Source organism: Microtus pennsylvanicus, chromosome 4, assembly GCF_037038515.1.
Source record: "Microtus pennsylvanicus isolate mMicPen1 chromosome 4, mMicPen1.hap1, whole genome shotgun sequence".
Classification (NCBI taxonomy): domain Eukaryota; kingdom Metazoa; phylum Chordata; class Mammalia; order Rodentia; family Cricetidae; genus Microtus; species Microtus pennsylvanicus.
The window spans coordinates 118,919,953-118,940,899 of NC_134582.1; the positions used below are offsets into that span (position 1 = coordinate 118,919,953).

Genomic DNA, 20,947 nt, shown 5'->3' on the forward strand with positions numbered 1-20,947 from the left:
AGCATGGGGAGCATGAAGCTTGAGCTGAACAGCCAGCAGTTCTTGGGTCACGTCTCCAGTGGTCCTAATGGCTCCACAGATAACTTCTCTAACAATAGAGGCGAGACAGGGAGAGGATAAGCATGCCCTTGGGTTAGAAAGGACCAGCTGTTAAGTAGACTTTGCCCTGGAAGTAAGGAGTCATGACTACTTGGCAGCCAGCACAGTCTAGGGGCTTCTCTGTTTGGAAAACCAGACAAGGAGATGTCCAATTTTCCCTCTAAATTCCTTCTAACCTGGAGCATCAGCTGATCACGTTCCCACCAAGAAACCTGCCTTGTTGGCTATGAGTCACTGGTTTCTCATGGCCCTGAGGAAGGGTGGGATTGGCAGGCTGCTACTCTGCTACTCCTTCAGGCTGGTGCTTACTAGTCTCTACAGGACTTTTCACTAGGATCTCAGAACCACTCAGGAACCGCAAGCTAGGCTGTGTTGTTCCAGCCCTGATAATATCAATCTGGCTTTACAAGTTTTCGTCCTTCCTTCCTTCCTTCCTTCCTTCCTTCCTTCCTTCCTTCCTTCCTTCCTTCCTTCTTTCTTTCTTTCTTTCTTTCTTTCTTTCGATTTTAATTTTAGTAGTCTGACTGTGGCCATTCTTGTCCATAACCCTCAAACTCAGGATGCTTACTCAGGAGGATTGTTAAGTTCAAGGCCAACCTGGCCTAAGTATATTGTTTCCAGTAGCCCAAACCAAATCAAAATAAACAAGCAAACAGCAGCAACACTGAAACGTGAAAGCGTTATTTGGAAAAATAAGTTTTAGCGTTGTGTATAGCTGTTCCTGCAGGGAGAAATGAAGCATGATCAGTTTTTGCATTTCCACCTGAAGACCAAGTAGATCACCCTTTCATGAGTGCCAGCACCCTATGACCACACCAGTGAGGTCTGTTTGGTTCTCTGTTTTCTGATGGGCACTCTTTTTCACAGCTTGTGGTGAAGCAGCTGGGCTTTGACACCCGGGTGACCATTCTTGGACACGTGCAACGAGGAGGGACCCCTTCTGCGTTTGACAGGATTTTGGTGAGTGGGGATGGAAAGTACTGGACGTTTTCATGATACCTCCTCAAAAGAAATTTAGACCCACTAATTTATTGTGGAGGCTGACCAGCAGCCTCATCCCTCGAGATGATAGTGGCCCATGTCCTTATTTAGAGGTCCTCTGAGACTTACTGACGTGGATAATTTCCGGGACTGAGGTCACAGCTGACGTGGGAAGTCTCAGTATGCTACTGATAGGGAAGTCATGGGTTCCAGGAGAGTAAAAGTCCCGTTGTAAAAATGGGATATCCCAAGTGTAAGCTTCCGGAACCTAAGCCAAGAGTACAGCAAGCATCCTGAGTTCACACCCTAAGTTCTTAGTGTTACCTTGTATTTCTTCATGGAGTTGATATTCTTATTGTTCCAGAGATGAATAGAGATAAGCAAGACAGAAGCAGGGCAAACCCCTGATATAGTCATTGTTTTACAGCATAGAAAGCAGGCACAGAGTGAACCCTGCAGTGGTCTCTGGAAGGGCTATTGTCTTTAGTGATTGTGCTTGTTATTGGCAGGCCAGTCGAATGGGAGTGGAAGCTGTCGTTGCCTTGTTGGAGGCTACGCCTCAGACCCCAGCCTGTGTGGTATCTCTGAGAGGAAACCATGCTGTGCGCCTGCCTCTGATGGAGTGTGTGCAAATGGTGAGCTCGGGTATTGGGTGGGCATGGACATTGGATGGGCCGCCTGTGGGAACAAGTGGGTGCTTCAAGCGGTGTGGTTTGCTTCAGATTCGGTTGAGCACTCAGTCAAGTGACCTTTTGGAGGGCAGAATGATCCATCTACCCTGTAGATGATGGCAGCAGGCTCCCTGCGTCATTAGTGTATAAATGCTTTGCCTTCTTCTGCTTCTTTTGTTTTGCCACCCATGAGGCATTTCCCATGGTCACCTGTCCTAACGATGAGTGTTCTACACCAGGAACTGGTAGAGTGGGTGACTGTTTCCACCTACAGTCACAGATGGTCCGGGTAGCTCCTGGGCACCAGGAGCAACAAGACTGAGTGCCGGAAAATGGTCCTGCCAGGAACTGGTGCTGTAGGTGTGACACGATTAAGTTCCTTCAGTTTTGTTTTCTGTCCTTTTGTTCCCGAGAACATTCTGTTCTGTGATAGGACCTTGGGTCAGATTCCAGTAATGTTAAGATAGGCCCCGTTCCTTCAGGTGTTTCTGCTGGTAGATAAAATAAAAATGGATTCTGCTTTGCAAAGCAGTTTTTCAGTAAGTGCAGTTTCAGTGGGCTTGCTGCATTAGAAACTGCTATTTTTATTTTTCCAAAAAGAATATTTCATGAAATGTTGCAGTATATATAGGCTTTTGAATGATCCTGACATTTATGCTTTATATAATACAGACACCACACACGCGCGCGCGCGCACACACACACACACACACAAACACACAGAGAGAGAGAGAGACAGAGAGACATACATACAGACATATATACAGATAGACACACACACACACAGACAGACATACATACATACAAACAGACACACACACAATGATAGTGTGTCAGGAGATTTGTTGAAAGTAACCTTAATTCCCAGAAGCCAATAGGGACAAAGACAGTATATATACATACGTGTGGTGATGTGTGTCTGTATTTGTGTCTGTGTGTGTTCCTATATATCCTTGGGGATGGGAGGATAAAAGAAGTGTCTGAAACTGTGAGAGATGATAGGATTAAAAGGTCAAAGCCCTGAACCATGTGTGGTACATTTCTTTGGGCCTTATTGTTCATCCCCTGTGTCTTTGTTCATTGTAGACTTGTAACTTACCTGATACTCAAATGATCACATAGAGGCTTCAGCAAGTAGCCTCAGAGAGCCACTTGCTGAGACAGTCGGGGTGTTCAGCCCTGAGCTCTCTGTCTTGAGGCTGCCTTCATCCCTCTGTTCTCCTCAGCCATCTGTGACCGACACTGGAGATCTGTAGTCCTCAGTGAGGCAGTGAGCTAGCTCTGCTTTCCTGTTTCCTTAAATGAGCTGCATCGAGGACTAATCAGACCTCCTAAAAGACCCATTTCCATGAATCTTGCCTTTGTGCAAATCGATCTTTTTGATTCTGTGGCCATTAGCAGAAAGAGTCCCTCCTTTTCTTTGGGGCTCTACCCTCAAACATGCCACATCAGCTGTCAATTTGGGGGCCATTAACAATCCAATGGGGGTCAGACTGTGAAGATTCAGCCTTAGAGCATTTCAAACTTTATTCATTCATTATTACTTTTTTTTTTTTTTTAAAGACCCAGGATGTACAGAAGGCAATGGATGAGAGGAGATTTAAGGATGCCGTACAACTCCGAGGGAGGTAAGTGATCGAGAATAAAACTCTGCTAGAGATTTAGGTCCTTGTTTGGTCCTTGAGACTGTACTTAGTCTCAATATAAAAATTACAAGAGTTTGGGTTGAAGAGATGGCTCAGCAGTTTAGGGAACAAGGTAAGTAAAATCAGTTCTCAGAACCAGCATACCTCAGCTCATAAAACTGCTGTAAATCCAGCTCCAGGGGAATCGGATGCCCTCTTCTGGCCTCCACGGGCACTGCACTCATTCACAAACCCATATTAAATTAAAAATAAATTGTCGTTTTTCTTAAGGAGTTTTGAGGGAAACCTGAAGACCTACAAGCGTCTTGCCGTGAAGCTGCCCGATGACAAGATCACAAAGGTAGTAGCCAGCTTCCATCAATGGCCCAGTCTTCTGAGTGCCTCAGGGATCTTTATTACCCCATACCTCAATGTGAATCCTTGGAAGCTTATCATCACCTCCCCATTGTGACCTCAATCATAACATGGTCACCTCCTGCCAAACGTGACACAGAATGACCCCCCTTATAAGTCTGCAAATGGAAGCTTGCTCTTGTCTGATGACTTGACACTGCCCTGTTGTTTTCAGAGCAACTGCAATGTGGCTGTCATCAATGTAGGGGCACCCGCAGCTGGAATGAATGCAGCCGTGCGCTCCGCTGTTCGAGTCGGCATTGCAGATGGTCACAGGATGTATGCAGTCTATGATGGCTTTGATGGCTTCGCCAAAGGCCAAGTGAGTCTCCCAGTAGTTCCTAGAGAAGTGAGAATATGCACATGAGTAGGCCAGACTCATCACAGCACCTACATTCAGGATTTTGTGGTGCCTCTCCTGATGTAGGATTTGAAGCAAGATGGTGAGGCATGTCTGAACCCAGACCTGCTGTAATTGGTACTATGGCAGTAGGTTGGAGATGCCAGGTTGGAAGAGGTGTGTAACTTCCCTAAAAACCACCAGAATACATTCTCCAAAAATCACTTGACTAGAAGCTGGCAGACCTGGAATTCTCGCCCACTGTGTTCTGTTCTGTGACTAACTCATGCCTCACCTAACATGGGAATCGCCCACAGTTAATTAAACTTCATCTGTGTAGCCAAACGATGTTCACGTTTCACTCTTTGTTTTCTTCTTTGCCTTCAGTGCTAAATTATTTTTAACCTTTACCAATTTAAAAGCCATGATATCAGGTTTCTTTTCTAGTGACAGATTCTGGTCATCTTAGGTGTCCACCTAGGACACATGTTTAGGGAGGGTTAGGTGTGGACATCACCCACAGGCAGGGAAGAATAGTTTTACTGAAGCTTTGCATTTTGTTTAACCTTAAAAGGACACGCCATGTCTTCACTGAGTTAGCACCACAGTGTGTGTATGTATGAGGGGGTGGACAGAGTTGCAGCCTAACCAATCTCTCTGGGAACTCAGCCTGTGAGAGAGTTCAGAACCTTGCGCTGTTTTCAGAGCCTTTGGTTCCTGCCTTTTTTTCTTCCTCTATTTCAGCTGTTTCATTCTATGTTTGAAATTTAGGTAAAAGAAATCAGGTGGGGAGATGTTGGAGGATGGACTGGACAAGGAGGGTCCATTCTTGGGACAAAACGGTAATTTCTAAATTTTCACTCTTAAAGAAGTTCTGCTTATTTTATTTTCAACTTATATGTAGGAATGTTTTGTCTCTGTGTATGTGCGTCATGTGTGAAGGCATTAGTTCACCTGGAGCTGGAATTAAAGATGGTTGTGAGCTGCCGTGTGGGTTCTGGGAACCAAAACCCAATCCTCTGCAAGAGCAGCAAGTGTTCTTAACTGTTGAGCCATCCAGTAGTTGTTAACAAAGAAGGAAGAAGCACCTGCTAGAGAGAGTGGCTAGATGTGTCGAGAGCGTGACACCTAATGGACACCTAATGAAGCAGGGACATCTGTCTGCCATTGCTCCAGTAACTCAGCCCTGCGCTAGGGAGCTCACTGCCAGGAGTGGGGGGAGGGGCGCAGGTTGGATTGAATACGTACCTCACTGGTTAGTGTGTGCGTATCATCCATGAGGCCTTAGGTTCAATCCCCAGCACTCTGAAATTCCATTCATTCCGTATTTCCATTTACGTGAATGTGAAAAGCTTCTGCCCGACTCTGGTCATGAAAATGAGGGATGATTACCTGTCATTACCCGTACCATCATGTGAACAAGCACGTATTTCGGTGTTGCGAAAGGGGCATTGTGTCTGGGTCTAACCGAACTGAGCGACACAGTGACTCCAAGCTAGGTTGCGTAGCTGAAGAAATGACCTGGGTATTGCTAATTTAAAATCATGTTTTTCTGACTTAAAAAAAAAATCCTTTTTTTTTTTAATCTACATAGCTAGGATTAAGGCATTTTAACAAAGTGTGTTATGTTAGGTCCAATCCCTTTAAATCTTTAGTTACTTCCAGGATACAAGTATTAGTACTAGCCATTATTGTAATTTACTTTTTCCCCCCTTTGTATGGAAGTAAAGTCATTTTTATGTATTGGGTTCTGTGTCACTGTGACTGAGAAGAATCAAGCCAACTTTTTTTTTTTTTTTGCTCACTTCAAAATCAGGGCTTCTGCTGCCAGCTAGACAGGTGGGGATTCCACAGGGTGGCTCCCAACCATCTGGATCGTTTCCCTTGGTGCCATGGAATGGGTTCTTTGGGTGGCAAAGCCCCAGTAGACTGAAGGTTATGCAAGCCAGATGTGCTCCTCGTAACGAAACCTGAGCATCACTCTTCGGCTGTGTGGGAATGAGCCGACAGCTGGAGACACTTGCTGCAGATGCCCAGTTTGCCCCTTGGACATATGCATTTGTTGGTGGCAATTTTCTATATTCTATTTCCATATTCCAATAGCTTCATCTTAAACTTACATTTGTTTGCCAGCAGTATAAGTACTTCATTTTCTCCTTTAAGCATGAAAAGTAGATCGGGGTGGTTTTCAGATGAAATACTAGAATCAGGTGTGAGTCACTTTCCTTTGCTTAGTGATGTCCCTGCCGACCGTGTCTTTGGAAATAGGTGACAGTATAGAAGGGGAATGTAGGTGGATGTGGTTTTGAAAGAAAGTAAATTGATGTATATGCATATATATATATATATATATATATATATATATATACCATACATTAAAGGAAATATATATCAGTTAACATATTATATATTATTATTTATATACACATAAATATATCAAAATATATATACACACATATACATACGCACATGCATATATTTTGGAAAATGGAAATTTCTATGTCAACAATTGCTATTGATATCATAAACTATTGTATATTTTCTTTTTTCTCATGAGCCAGCGCAATTGTTTTGGCTCTTTTGAGTCAGGGTCTTAATGTGTAGCTCAGTCTGGTCTGGATTTCACTATGTCTCCTGGAGCTCAGACTGGTCTTGAACTCACCAATCCTGTTTCTACCGTGAGTGTTGAGATTCTAGGTATGCAGCGCCACACCTTGTAGAGGCAGCATAAGTCCTCTGGGGTAGCATTATTTCTGTCTGTCTGCCTATATTTGGTGGATTGGATTAAATTTAGTGCTTTGCACATGTTAGGCAAATACTTTACCACTGAGCTAAGTCCCCAGTTCTCCTGCTTTTGCAAAAACGCTCTTTGGGGACCTAATATCTTGCTGTCCCTGCCTTTAGTGATCATTCTCCAGGACTCCGCTGTCCTAGGTGCTGTCAACTGTGGAACCATAGGAAAGTAGCCCAACTGTCCACTGTACCTTTCATGCCACCGAGTTCAGACATAGGTGGGAGTTGGGAGACGAGACCCCCAACGGGTGGGTAGATAATCCCAGCATGTGGGTGTGCTCTCACCTCTGGTTCTGTCTGTCTTCAGCACCCTACCTGGAAAGCACTTGGAGAGTATTGCCGAACAGATGCGTTCCTACAATATCAACGCCCTTCTAATCATTGGTGGATTTGAGGTACGTTGTTGTCTGTCTCCCCGCCTGTCGGTTTTGGAGGTTTAAGTTGTAGTCCCGTGTTTGTTTCACATATATCTGGTCTTATTGACTGTTCCTCAGGAACCAGGATTTTAATCCCCAACCTAGTAGCTCTGTAGTGCAGAACGGCAGATCAGTGAGATGTCGCACAAGCCTGGTCCGGTTCTGATAAAGCAAATTAACCGCACTGGCACAAGTTTGACCAGTCTACTGGGACTCAGTTTGACGCTTTCTGGTTTTGTTATCAACCTGGAGATATAATTCCATACTTTGCATTTGAAATACACTGATGATTTAGAAAGGAAGGTGGTTATAGGGTTAGTTTTTCTTTTCAGAATTTTTAAGAAGTCATATTGGACTGTAGTCCTTAATCACACCCTGTTCAATGGGGGTGAGTCTCACAAAAACCTTGATTTACTTAACGACATGGAAGAACTTCACATAGCTAGACTCAAATTCTAAGTCTAGCTAAGAGAGTCATTTAGTCTTACTGCTATATGCTAATACAGCGTCTCCTCATTGTGCCTGGGCAGCTGCTTGTCCTTGTTTGTTCCGTTAACTCACCTGTGTTGATTTTTCAGTAGTCCCTGGTCTCCGTACTCTACCCTGTGCACCGTGGTGGCAGTAGTTCCCTGAGACTCTCCCACGCTCGCTCACTCCCAGGCACATACTGTCCACGTCCCCCTCTGTGTCCCTGGCCCCACAATCACACACACTTGTCTGACAGGCCTACCTGGGACTCCTAGAGCTGGCAGCTGCCCGGGAGAAACACGAGGAGTTCTGTGTCCCTATGGTTATGGTTCCTGCTACTGTCTCCAACAATGTGCCGGGTTCCGATTTCAGCATCGGGGCAGACACGGCTCTGAACACTATCACAGACGTAAGTGCGCATGTTGCCAGCAAAGCAGGTGCAGCTGATGCTAACCCAAGGCCTGGACCCTTTTATCTACCAGGGCACTAGAAGTAGCCTTTTACCAGCTACCAGTTGGGCACTAAATATTTTTTTTTCAGGAAAGCACATTTTAAAAGTTCTTTTGGACTCTGAAAGTCCTTGATCTCGTTTACTCCACTCCAATTATTTCCAAGGGTCCTCCCAAGCAGCTGCTAGCCCGATGTCACTCTGTTGCCGAGACCCGTGGAGTGACAGCTCACTCTAGCTCAAGCAGGGCTAAATCACTGTGTTTTCTGATCTGATACTCAATGTAATGTTTTCTAAGTTTTGACTGAATATAATTTCATTTCAGCCTGTAAGCCTTTTATTGCACTTAAATCCTGTGTCCAACATTCTCTACTCTATGTTTAAGGGTAGAGATAGAACTAAATAATTCATAATGCTATTTTCTGAAGCACCTGTTGGCACTTCACTGGATTTTTGGCATGTTTGCTTTTCCCCTTTTTATAAATTAGCAATCTTAAGTCAAAAGTATTGATGCTTTTTATTGTTTTTTTCTCTTTGTAAAAAGCAAGTAACAAAATATACACATTTCAGCGTTATATTTGTAAATTAGACTTGTTCGTTCCTTTGGGAGTTGAAGATCACTAAGTCAGAATTCCAACAGTTTTAACTCTTAAGCCTTTTTTTCTTTTCTGGGAGAACTAATTTTTATACATATTTTTGTAGGGTTTTGATTTTTCTTAAGCTCTTAACACCCGACTCATTTCTAGCCCTGGTAGATAAAAATCCCCATTGCTTTTCCCATATATCGCAGAATGGTAAGTAACGCTTAACGCTGATTTCTTGCTTTTCTGAATTTTGGAAACGTTTCTCTTTCTGTTTAATGAGGCTCGTGCCTGGTGTGTCTTGGAGGCAATGTCCCTTTTGTTTATTTTCCATCACTAACTTCTCCTTCTGTGTTGCATGTGCTGTCTGGTGACTGCTGCTATTGCTTTTGCTGTTGCTGTTGATGGATTCCGGCTCTTGACGGATCTTCCTCTGTGAATGGACAGAAAGGTGTCAGTCACAAAATGGATTGGGACCCAGGGCTTTGTGCACTCCAGATGCTGAATTACAGCCTACAGTTTACATAGGAGGAATTTTCAGGGGAAGCAATTGGAGTTTCTTCTTCACAAGCTCCTTGTCATCTAATTAGAAGTCTGCTTGCAGGTGCTTCTGACCAGTAGCCTGTGGGTGGCCTGTGTTCTAGAGCAGCAATGAATGTGGCCTAGCCAAAAAGAATCATGAAGGCATTTGAAATATTATGAGAATTATTTCTGCCAATTATTTTTGGAAACGGTATTGCATGGTTCTTGAGTGTGAACTTTGTAGATGGCAGCATCCTGCTAAGACGGTGAAAGGTTGGACACTCCTGCATACTGTCAGTCACAGTTAGTGGGAGCCTCTGCAGATGCCATCCAAGGTGGGTATTTATCTCCTCGTGGATATCCAGTATGCACTGTCAGGCATGAAGGAAAGATTCTCTCTTTTTATTATAATTTCTCCATAATTATAACTTACGATTCTTAGCTCCCATGCTAATAATTGTTTTGTCCTAGACTTGAATATTTAATATACACATATTGTTGAAAATTTGAAACTCAAAATAGGAAGAAGGGAAAAAAATTTACCTACTCCCTCTTTCTTTTACTTGCCTAAAAAAGATTTTGTGATGGTTTTTCTTTAATTTCTTTCTTTTTTTATTCATTTGAGTTTCTCAAAGCTAGTGGTAGTGTGTGAGAAGGAACACTGAGTTGTGGGTAGGTAACCATTCCCGACGTCTACAGGCTTGGTGGTGTGTGGTGCGTGGGTATGGATGTGTGGTCTCTGTTGCTCATTGCTTCTGAGGTTCCAGGGAGCCGTGTCATCTTGGTTCTGTGATCTCAAGGTGGGTGACTGAAGCTGGGCCAGGAAAGATAACCTTAGTGAATGTTGCTGCTGCTCTGGAGAGCTGATAGCCGAGTGAGGACAAGAAAACCAGCCAGAGTCCATTCGTGTATCCTGGAGGTAAAGGGACTAGAATGTGAAGAGGTGTGAAGGCAAATGAAGGTTCATTTTAATAGTTGAAAGTTGGACCTGAATTAGACTAACCTAAAAATGAGGGGAGGTTGACACTGTCTAGGAAAAGAGGACGTGAGGAGACTCTACCCAAAGCACCCATGCTTCCTGCTGCTGCATCTAGGAAGCCCCGGTACAGAGCGGGCAGGGAGCTGAGAGTAGCTGCCTAACCTCGCTGGGTAACTTAAAGCAGGTGTTCTAAAGAACAAGTATGCACTAAGTCACCTGTTTCTCTACACTCGTCTGTTTCTAGAGGATAATAGCCTCTTCAGGGCCCTGGAGAACATCCGAGCTTACCATCCATGGCTGTCTTCCAGAACCAACTGTTTCCTTAGGTTTGGGAAGTCAGGCACTTCTCAGCTTTGGGTGATTATATATCTAGTAGACAGCTGCGGTGATGAAGGACATTTTGTGTCATCAGAGGTAGGAGAGAGGAATCCCTAACATGGTCAGGAATGCTGTTCACTGCTTTACGGTCTTGGGGAGGATCAGTTCTCACCACAGGGACATATCAGTCTCAGAATGTCTGTCTTGTTGAGGTGAGAAAACCCGAGCCTCGCCAGTTGGATTAAACAACGTCATTGCCATTGAGAACTGATCCTTGTCTTGGCTAATCGCTCCCCCCTTGCCAGCAATGATACTCAGGGATAGGAGCATCCCTTGAATGGATTTCAGTATCTGCAAGGTAATGGTAAGTTCTCTGGGTAACATCTCAAATCAGGCACTTCAGAAGTCTGGTGTTGCAGTGTTGGCTTTACAATGGGACTTGGTTTTATTCCTTACCATTGACACCACGCTTTGTTCTAGTCAAAAAATACAACCAAAGCAAGTTAGTTAAGTGTGCGCTGCCACCAAATGCCACGAAGGTGACATGACACAGCCCTGAGGATAGCCCTCCCTAGGTCCTTATAACTGTGTAGCATCATCTTCTTTTGAAGTGTGTACGGTCAAAATGTCTACTGCAGCTTTATTGGTGTTTTAAAAATTGCTGTTGCTCCCTGCAGGATCTAGAAGCAAGAATGTTTGGATGGTTTCCTCAGTTTGCTGCTTTTCCTGGGTAGGGCTGGCCTCCTGGCATTTTCCTTTCAGTTGATTAGAGAGGAACAGGAACAGAAGACAAATGCTGGGAAGAAAGCTCTTGCAGCGATAAAACTATCACTATGTCAGAATGGAACTAAGCACTAACGCTCTCCATTGGCACCTGCCCTCCTCATATATCCCTGTCCCTACCCCACCCACAGGGAAGGCTGGGCTGCCAGGCACTCTGATTTCCAGTGGGAGGCTTTTCAATGACACAGCTTCTTTCTCTATAATGTATTCCTAATAAATATCTAGCTAAGATAGTTCTAAGCAAATGACAACTATTTCTTAGAAAATTCTGAGGAGTCTAGCAAATATGTCGGGGCACGGACCAGCAGGTTAATTCAGATTGCTTTGACATAAGGTACGATTTTGAATGCAATCAATTATAACAACCACAGCCTTAGCAAGAAACAGCTGAGCACTTGGAGAGCAGTGAAAAGACTTCAAGCCAACTAGGGGTGGAGGTGGAGGGTTGGTTGTGTTGGGGATAAGGAAAAGCCTATCCCTGGCCCGCGCTGGCGACCCTGTCTGACCTTTAGCTCAACACTCTATGGACTAATTTACCTCAGGTCCTTGACCCACTGTTCAGAATCCTTGGAGCATACAGGTTTTTAATCTGAGGATGATTTGGTTGCAGAAAGAACATAACAGCATTCATTACAGCTGCCTTGTGGGGAGACAGAGTCCCATGCTACAGTCTTGCAATAATTATGCAGCAACCTATGATGATGATGATGATTATACTAAGAAGGATAAATAAGATTGATGGGTCAGACTTGCCGCCCACAGTGGTCTAAAAATAGTCTGCCTTACTCTGGGGGCTGCCTGGATTTAGGAACTGTGGGTGAGTAGACCTGAATCCTCCCACTAACCTGGCTTGACTACCTGAGGTAGGCATTTGAAACCTCTCTACAGCAGCTAGGAGACTTCTTGACAACCAACTCCAAGATTTCTAGTTATCCTTCCGAAGCAGTGGCTGAGGTTCCAAATGAGCTATCTCGCTTCATGTAAGCACTGTCTAAGGCTCAGAAAGGTTGCCCCCCTCCAGGAGGGAAACAGGTATTTCCAGTGGGGAGCGGAGGGACCTGCAGGTAATGTAAAATGCATGTCTCTTTTCCCGGCAGCGGTTGGCGGTGGTGCAGTGACCCAGCTCTGCATTGGTGATGGCAGTCATTTGATGTCGTCCTTGCAGCCATATGCTCCTCCCAACACCCCACCCTCATCTAAAGAAGTGTTGGGACTGGCTTTGTGCTTAAACGCCCCCTCCCCCCCACACTTTGTTTTCTTTCTCCACCTCCACTGTAATGCCGAGAAAGGAGCAGCTGTTCCATCTAATGACTAACCCACGATGCACCCCTGTCCCCTCGGCCTGATGCCTGCTTTGCTGCCTGCTTTGCACCACCTTGACTCTGCCACTTGTGTCTTCTTCCTGCGGGACAAGAAGGACAAGGCGGAGGGATACACCTTGTAGCCTGTGAATAGTTGTGGCATGCCCTCCACTTGCTCAGACGCCAATCCAGGCCTCTCGTGGGCTCTGCTGACCCAAGCGGACCAACTCCCTGCTGGTTACTTGGTTCCTTCCTCCCTGTCATATCCCTGAAGTTACTGCCTTTTGCCCAGTGCCTTGGCACGTGATGTACTGGTACCCCTCTAACTGCCATGGCCCTACTGCTTCAGGCTTTCCAAGCTGCGATCATGCTGGCTGATGGTCGAAACAGCCACGAGGAGTTTTGCATCCCGATATGCGTTTTGCCTGCCACTATTAGTAACAATATCCCAGGCACAGATTTATCTATCGGTTCTGATACTAGCCTGGGTACGATTGTTGAGGTAAGAGACCTTCTGCTTCTACTTACATTTTGCTTCTTTTGCCTTAATGAGTTTTTCTTCTGCCCTTAGCCTGTCTGTCAGCTCCAATTTTCAACTTAAGGTCTTTAACATTTCCCTGTCTGACCTTATTTGGAAACTTTTTCAGAAGGAATAAGCCAAAATGTATGTTTACCTTTTGGCCACATTTTTGATAACAGGATAGTGTTTCCTTGTTTTTCATGGTGAGCGCCTATTCTTCATTAACTCAAGATAAAATGCTCGATGCGGGCCTCTCCATAGTGTTTCTGTGCCATCTGAATAGGAGAGCTGTGGACATCACTGCTGGTAAGGTCAACTGCTTCTGTCCAAAGTCCCATTGTTAGGGTTGTGATGTCGGAGGAGAGTGAGAGAACAGGTCACAGGAGAGAGCACAGTAGATTGGATTTAGATACCCTGCAAGTAAGTATAAGAGCTCTCAGATTAAGCATGGTCAATATAACTGCTCAAACAAAGGAAGACCCAGGCCATTGCTTGGAAAGACTTCCTGGTGTAATGAGAGGCGTGCCAGGAGACAAAGTCACTCTCTGAGAGGAAAGTGGCTTTACCTACCACACACTATGTGGGCAGATGGAGCAGCAGGTGCTAGTGTCCACATTGTAACACAGGTAAAGAACTGAACACACTCGGTGCTGTTGAGAAAGGAGGATGTCGGCTTGCTCCCCAAGTCCTTTGCCGCAGGTAGTGGTTATACAGCAGCAGAAGGGATGGTAGTCCGGCATGTGGAGTTAGTGTCTCACTGTGCTCAGCTCCTCCTAAGGGCAGCAAGCAGACCTCGACTAAAGACGTTCACATCCAAGCTGGTGCTAGAGCAGTGGTTCTCAGGAATCACATATCAGATATCCTGCATATCAGACATTTACATTATGATTTATAACAGTAGCAAAATTACAGTTATGATGTAGCAGCGGAACTAGTTTTATGCTTGGGAGGATCCCCACAACATGAGGCCCTGTATTAAAGGGCTGCAGCATTAGGAAGGTTGAGAAGCCCTGCTTTAGAGTTTGCAGAGAATTACAGCTGCTGGAGAGATTTCTTAGTTCTTTCTTCTAAGTTAAATTGCAGGAAAAGGGGGAGATGCCCAGTTGGGTCAAGCATCTGAATTTTCCACTAAGATCTTAGCATGGGACTTAACAGATTGCCATACTCTAGGGATCTCCCTTGAAACTTTTCTGTTGAGACCAGTGCGGAAGCTCCCCTGGTCTGTATTCAGACTTCTTTGGAGTTTAATTTCTTTGTGTGTTAAACAGACTCACAAACAAGCCTATCAATTGAACCCCAGTCATTGAATGCCTTAGGCCCAGGCACAACCCTGAGCTTTCCCTTCTAAACACCTCCATGGACAGATGATATCACAGGCAGAAGTCCTAGATGATCCAACATACATTAGCCTTTTGCCTTGGACACTGGCTTCACGGACAGGAAAATGAGGACCAGTCATTTCTCTGCCAGCACACAGCAGGACAGGATTTCCCTGACCCATTGCCTAGCTCCTTCCCTATCTGGCTACCGAAGTTCTTCAATGAGTATTCAGAAGAAATACCTTCTCTTGGGTCAGGAGCCAAGTGGAGAGGGAAGCTCTTAACATGTAAGACACGACTGCCTCCACATTAAAGTCTATTGGTTTCCTTCCTTCCTTCCTTCCTTCCTTCCTTCCTTCCTTCCTTCCTTCCTTCCTCCCTCGCTCCCTCCCTCCCTCCTTTCTTTCTTTCTTTTTTTAAAAAAAAGCACTCTGTGATGAACTCAGCCTTACTGTCTTACCTTTTATTTACATTTTGGAAGGACAGTATGTGTAGCAGAGTGGTCATGATGTTTGAACTGCGACTTGACCTTCTTCCTCCAGCAGGACCACTCCCAGGGGCTCACCCAGAGGATATGCTACTCTGTGCCCTCGGAACTCCATGAACTTGGCTATGAGGCATTTGTTCTAGCGTAAGAGATGAGAACCACAAACAGTTCCTGCCCTCAGCCAGAAATCAGGGCGGCCCCTTAGCACATGGCAGATGGCATTGGTATGCTGGCCCTTTCCGTGTCAGTACTACTTTTAATAATTGAATGAGACATGGCTACGATGCCTTCCTATTTTCAGAAGAAGCTAATTGAAGTCCTCAGATGCAATCTGGGTAATGAGAGCATATAGGAAGAGCAGACCATCCCAAACACATCTCCTTGTTCTTCCAGCCAGTGGCACACAGAATGCCTAGACTTTTCTTCCATGTCAGATATAGTCCAATCAGTTTCTTTTTGTTTCTTCAACAGTCCATTTGGATCAGAGCTAAGACATTTGTATACATGGGCCTTGTGTCCAAAGGCATCTTTCTTAGTAATATTCTTGTATCATCAAGTGACTAGTTCTATGGATTAGTGGGCAATAGAATGGGCATATTGGGAAAAACTAAACTGGAAAAGTAGCCCATGTGGCTTTGCTCCCTGACTGGCCACCTGCCTTAGCCCAGCCATGCAGATCTGCAGCTTTCCTCCCTGCAGGATGGCTCTGTAACAAAGACCACACAGTGGCCCTTTCAGTATTTGAATGTCCTAGAGAGAGGTTCAGTACAACATTGATCCTTCTTCCTTGGTTACATCTCTGTTGCCTGGGAATTGAGAGCTTCCCACCCACCAAAGCATATAGTAAATACTCTTGGGCAGGGGGATCTACAAGAGAAATTGCACATTCGAATGCTTTTCATAAAATCTGTGTTTGTTCTTAAGCATGGTCTCTTAAATGTAACTCAAAGTGATGATGTAAAAATGACCAGAGAGTTAGTGGACTTTGGTGCGCAGACTCACTTTCTGCTCCCCCTATAGATCTGTGGCTGTTACAGTCCCAGTGTCCCTTCTCCCATCATGCTCTCTCTGTCCTCTTAGCTCTGGACTACTAACAGGCAGGGCAAGTAGCTCATGCACTTTTATTCAGTGTTGAGCATCTGCTGCGTTGCAGGCACAGCTGGCTGTGGAGTGGCATTATCCCATCCCAGGGTTCCTGTCCTTAAAAGAGTGGTACCCAGAGAGGAGGAAATACCCAAATCTAATATGCATACATTGCAGGAAGAGTACTGGGTGAAGAGAGTGAGGACACAGAATCACGAGGATCCCTACATAGGGACTGTCCAGTCCTGGAGGTCACTCAGTGTCTTCCTGAGGAAATGACTTTTTAACTGGGTCACAGGTCACAGCTAAGAGCAGGATGCAGTCTGAGTGAGCTTCCTATGGTGGTAATAAATGGCTGCACACATGTTGTGTGGCCAGAGTACCATTTGCTCACGGCTGTCTGGGGCAGAGGTCAGAGAAGTCACGGTGTGAGCTCCAGGACAGAGAGGCTGTTGCTATGTCTTCTAATTTTCTGACCTGCATCCTTGGCAGGCCAGAACCCCCACCTCTCTTGCGTCCTCTGAGCCAGCATGAAGTTTCTCGCTCCTTTGTCTAGTAGCCTGTTTCTATGTCCTGGTTTCCTTTGCTCCCTTTACAATGACACTCAAGGCTCTCTTAGATAATCTAAAATAATCCCATCTCAAGATTGTGTACTTACTTGTATAAGAGAAGACTCATGGCATTCCGGGGCATATGAATAGAATACCTTTGGGGGCTTCTATGCACAGTTCTTCACTCTCCCTGTGTATGACAGTCCCATGAAGGTTCAGAGAGCAGCATATCCCTGTGTTAGGACAGCAACTGGAGCTGGGAGTTGGACATGGTGATGGGAATTGGCAGGGCTGTGCGTTCCATAGAAAGGCTTTAACGCATATTTAAAAGTTCAGTGCTGCAGGGTTTTGAAGAGGGCAAGAACACATTCTGGTTGGATTGCATATACGGATGTCAGTTTGTAGGTACAGAACAGATACGGAGCAGAAATGAGTGGTATCTACACTGTTGTTGCATGTGTAAGGCGGTGGGTGGGTCGTGTTTCAGTGTGAAACCTGTTGCCATTACCTGGAAGATGTCTCTGGATGCCTTTGTCCAAGAAGCTGTTCTCTATGGACAGAGGTACCCTATGAAACACCCAAGCATATACCTAAGGTAAACCAACCCAATATCACAAAGAGCTTTTCACAACAAAACAAGATCAGAAAAGCAAAGATGGCATCCAGGAAACCAGGTAATCAACATTTCCTTGGGAATATAAATTCTACCAGCTAAGTATTGACTTGCAAAAATCCTTTCAGCAAGGACATTCAGACAGAAAAGCAAGCTAGCTGACTTGGGTCTCCAGGGTAATGGCCCAGCCAGGCTCCCACCGCAGGTGATCACAGAGATTTTGACTCCCAGGCTGCACCTAAGCACTTTTTTCTACCGCTCCTCTCTGTACCCAATGCTTGCTACTGCACGCTCAGGTTTGGTGGAGGGACATGCAGCTCTTGGGGAGAGTAGGCCCTGGGCTAGTGCACGTGTGGCACTGGCTAAGATCCTGGATTCAAATGACGGATCTCCTTGTCTGTGGCCAGACGTGTGACCGAATCAAACTGTCGGCCAGTGGGACCAAGCGCCGGGTGTTCATCATTGAGACCATGGGCGGATACTGTGGCTACCTGGCCAACATGGGGGGACTCGCAGCCGGAGCCGACGCTGCCTACATCTTTGAAGAGCCATTTGACATCAGAGATTTACAGGTACGTCCATCCATGCTTGACTCCGAGAGCACCTCGTTTAAGAGTGCCGAGTAAAGAGACCTTATTTCCTAAGGCTGGAGACGGTGTTGGAAAACGTGGCACACTGTTTGCTTTTCCGTTGTCATCTCCAAATTCAAATGCTTGGACTTGAGTCTTAGGAGCTCTCTGGATGGGTGGCCAAGACTACGAAGGCTTGAGGGTCCTTATTGTGTGTATTGATATTATATATATATATTGCCAGTATATGTGTATTGAACACCTCATGGGCCAGAAGAGGATGCCGGATCCTGAGCCACCATATGCTTCACCCGAAGCTGAGAACAAAGGCTGGGTCCTCTCAAGACCTGAAAGTGTTCTTAAAGGGTCTTAACCTCCTCTCTCTCTCTCTCTCTCTCTCTCTCTCTCTCTCTCTCTCTCTCTCTCTCTCTCTGTTTTTGTATGTGTATGTATTTTTAAATGGTCATTCTTTTGAGAAAGATGAAATGCTTTCCCAATGTTTAGCTTAATGGGACCTGGTGTTTTAAATTACATCTGTTAGGCCTATTGAAACTTTGTTTGTCACTGTCTTAGCTTTGTTTCCCATTCTTATGATAGAATACCCAGGCAAAAGCAACTTAGGGAGAAAGGGTTTATTTTGCTCCTAGTTCCAGGGTACGCTCTATCATTCCAGGGAGGCCAAAGCAGCTGGAACTTGAGACTGCTAGTCACGTGCTCAGTCAAGAGCACAGAGAGCAAATGCCTGTATGTTAGCCATCCGCTAGCTATCTCTTGTACATAGCTCAGAATCCCTTTCCTAGGGAGTGGTGCCACCCACAATGAGTGCGTCTTTCCTCCCCTGTTCACATAATCAAGCTAATCCTTCATAGCCACACCCACAGACCCAGCCTGATAGTCCAGAGACTCTTAGGTGGGTGTGGATTGTGATAGGTTGACCATGAAAACTTACCATTGAACTCATGAACATTAAAAAAGAAATGCATGTGTTAGGCAAATGTATAGAATAAGTATTTTAAGAGGGAAACTTATTTGGGGATGGGGGCCGTATTCATTTACTAATAGATATGTCCAATAACATAGCCCCACCTCTTACACATTCCATGTTTATCTGGTTTATTATCAATGCCATCTTTTTTCCCATTACCCACTATACTCTTGTGTACTGTAATACCCCCCAAACATTAAAAGTCACAGAAGCAGCTGACGTGTTCATATTGATGTTACATTCTAGCACAAATGGTATTACAGCAGGTGCCCAGTAAGCGTACTGTCTGATGGACTAATACGACATTCTTTTCTAGTCCAACGTGGAGCACTTGACAGAGAAAATGAAGACCAGCATCCAGAGGGGCCTGGTACTCAGGTAATGGGAAGGACTTCTGTTCTTTCGTTTTAGGTGACGGTTCTTGGGCAGAAGCTGTCATGTGATCTAAACCCCAGCAGTAGCTTTCCTTTGCTGCTGATTCTATGAATGTTGAAGGAACACGGATACAATTATTTATAGTTTGTTTTTTCTCTATAATCTACACATTGTTGTTTTCAAGACACCACCATTCATTTACTTCAGCCCTCCTGGCCTTTAGGAAGAAAGGGAAAAATATACTGAGTCAGAGGAGGGGCAGAGATGCAGAGGCTGGTGTGGGATGTGATGGCACACCCTGAGCCTCGAGTCGTCTGGCTGGTGTGGGATGTGACGTCACACCCTGAGCCTTGAGTCGTCTGGCTGGCTGGAGCTGTTCTCCGGAAAACCCTCAGACTCTCTCCGGCCCCAAGTGAACTCGAATCCTTTACCTTTATTTCAGAAATGAAAGCTGCAGTGTAAATTACACCACTGACTTCATTTACCAGCTCTACTCAGAGGAAGGCAAAGGGGTGTTTGACTGCAGGAAAAACGTGCTGGGCCACATGCAGCAGGTAGGCTGTGATCCCTGCGCCTCCAGGGCTCCCCTTTAGATGGTGCTGTTCTGTGAGAAGTGAGCATGAGTAAATTCTGAAATTGTTGATTATTGTAAGTATCATATATCATATGTATACACACACACACACACACACACACACACACACACACACACATATATATATATATATATATATTTTTTTTTTTTCTTCCAAGACAGGGTTTCTCTGTAGGCTCGGAGCCTGTCCTGGAACTAGATCTTGTAGACCAGGCTGGCTTCAAACTCAAAATCTTAAGTCATGTCAAATGCCTTGATCTTTAGGATTCTCTGTCTTCTGTGATATCCGGGGTTTATGGGAAATGCTCAGTTGCTCTTCTGATCAAAAAGCTGAGAAAAAGCAGCTTAATGGAGGAAGGATTTATGCGGGCCAACAGTTAAAGGGGCTAGAGCAATCATGGTGGGAAAGGTATGGAGGAAGGAGTCTGAGGCAGCTGCTCACTTTGAATCTGCAGTCTGGAGGCAGAGGGCAAGCAGAAAGTGGGGTGGAGCGAAGAGACATCAGCTGAGCTTCCTCAATGACAGACTTCCTCCAGTTAGTCTTTCTCAAGCTCCACCCCCAGTAGGGGGCCAAATGTTCTAAGGCATGAGCCTTTAGGGGAAGATTCCATACTCAAACCACAGCAGGAGTTTTAAGGGGAAAACAATCAGCTTCTGTGTAGACAAGAAGTAATACTCTGATTTTTTGTTGAAGTAAATATCAGCATTTCATAAGGTGGGATATGAGGCCGTGGCATTTATTTGACACTTTCGCCAAATCAAGATCATTTGATGATATAGAAGTACTTCTCTACCTCCAGCATAATGGCAATTTTTTTCTTTGTCTTTTTAAAAGACAAATACTCTCGATTTATGAAAAATGAGTGTGCCTAGGTGACAAGACTGGAGGTCAGCCTGGGATTCAGTAGTCCCATTGTTCCTTATTTGCTGACCCGTGTGCAATATAGGGAACTTTTTATCATCATTCATGTGTGTGTGTGTGTTGTTACTCATGTATGTATATGTACTGTGGTGGTTTGGGTATGACCCCCACAGACTCAAGTTTTAATGATTGGCCTGTCATTCAATAGAGTAGCACTATTGGGAGGCATGGCCTGAATGGAGGAAGTGA

At 45.0% G+C, this 20,947-nt stretch overlaps 1 protein-coding gene across 2 annotated transcripts in view; it reads left to right on the top strand.

Annotated features, from left to right (window-relative positions):
* Positions 1 to 20,947, top strand: part of Pfkp (phosphofructokinase, platelet) — a 63,618-nt gene that overhangs the window by 37,382 nt on the left and 5,289 nt on the right. The window contains exons 9-20 of one of the 2 annotated variants that reach the window (XM_075970272.1): positions 967 to 1,059; positions 1,590 to 1,715; positions 3,315 to 3,379; positions 3,668 to 3,737; positions 3,966 to 4,112; positions 4,902 to 4,972; positions 7,231 to 7,318; positions 8,064 to 8,216; positions 13,089 to 13,241; positions 17,720 to 17,884; positions 19,183 to 19,244; positions 19,684 to 19,795. In XM_075970272.1, coding sequence (XP_075826387.1) covers positions 967 to 1,059; positions 1,590 to 1,715; positions 3,315 to 3,379; positions 3,668 to 3,737; positions 3,966 to 4,112; positions 4,902 to 4,972; positions 7,231 to 7,318; positions 8,064 to 8,216; positions 13,089 to 13,241; positions 17,720 to 17,884; positions 19,183 to 19,244; positions 19,684 to 19,795 — 1,305 coding nt within the window. The remainder of the gene's footprint in view (positions 1 to 966; positions 1,060 to 1,589; positions 1,716 to 3,314; positions 3,380 to 3,667; positions 3,738 to 3,965; positions 4,113 to 4,901; positions 4,973 to 7,230; positions 7,319 to 8,063; positions 8,217 to 13,088; positions 13,242 to 17,719; positions 17,885 to 19,182; positions 19,245 to 19,683; positions 19,796 to 20,947) is intronic. The other variant, XM_075970271.1, reaches the window with a different exon arrangement.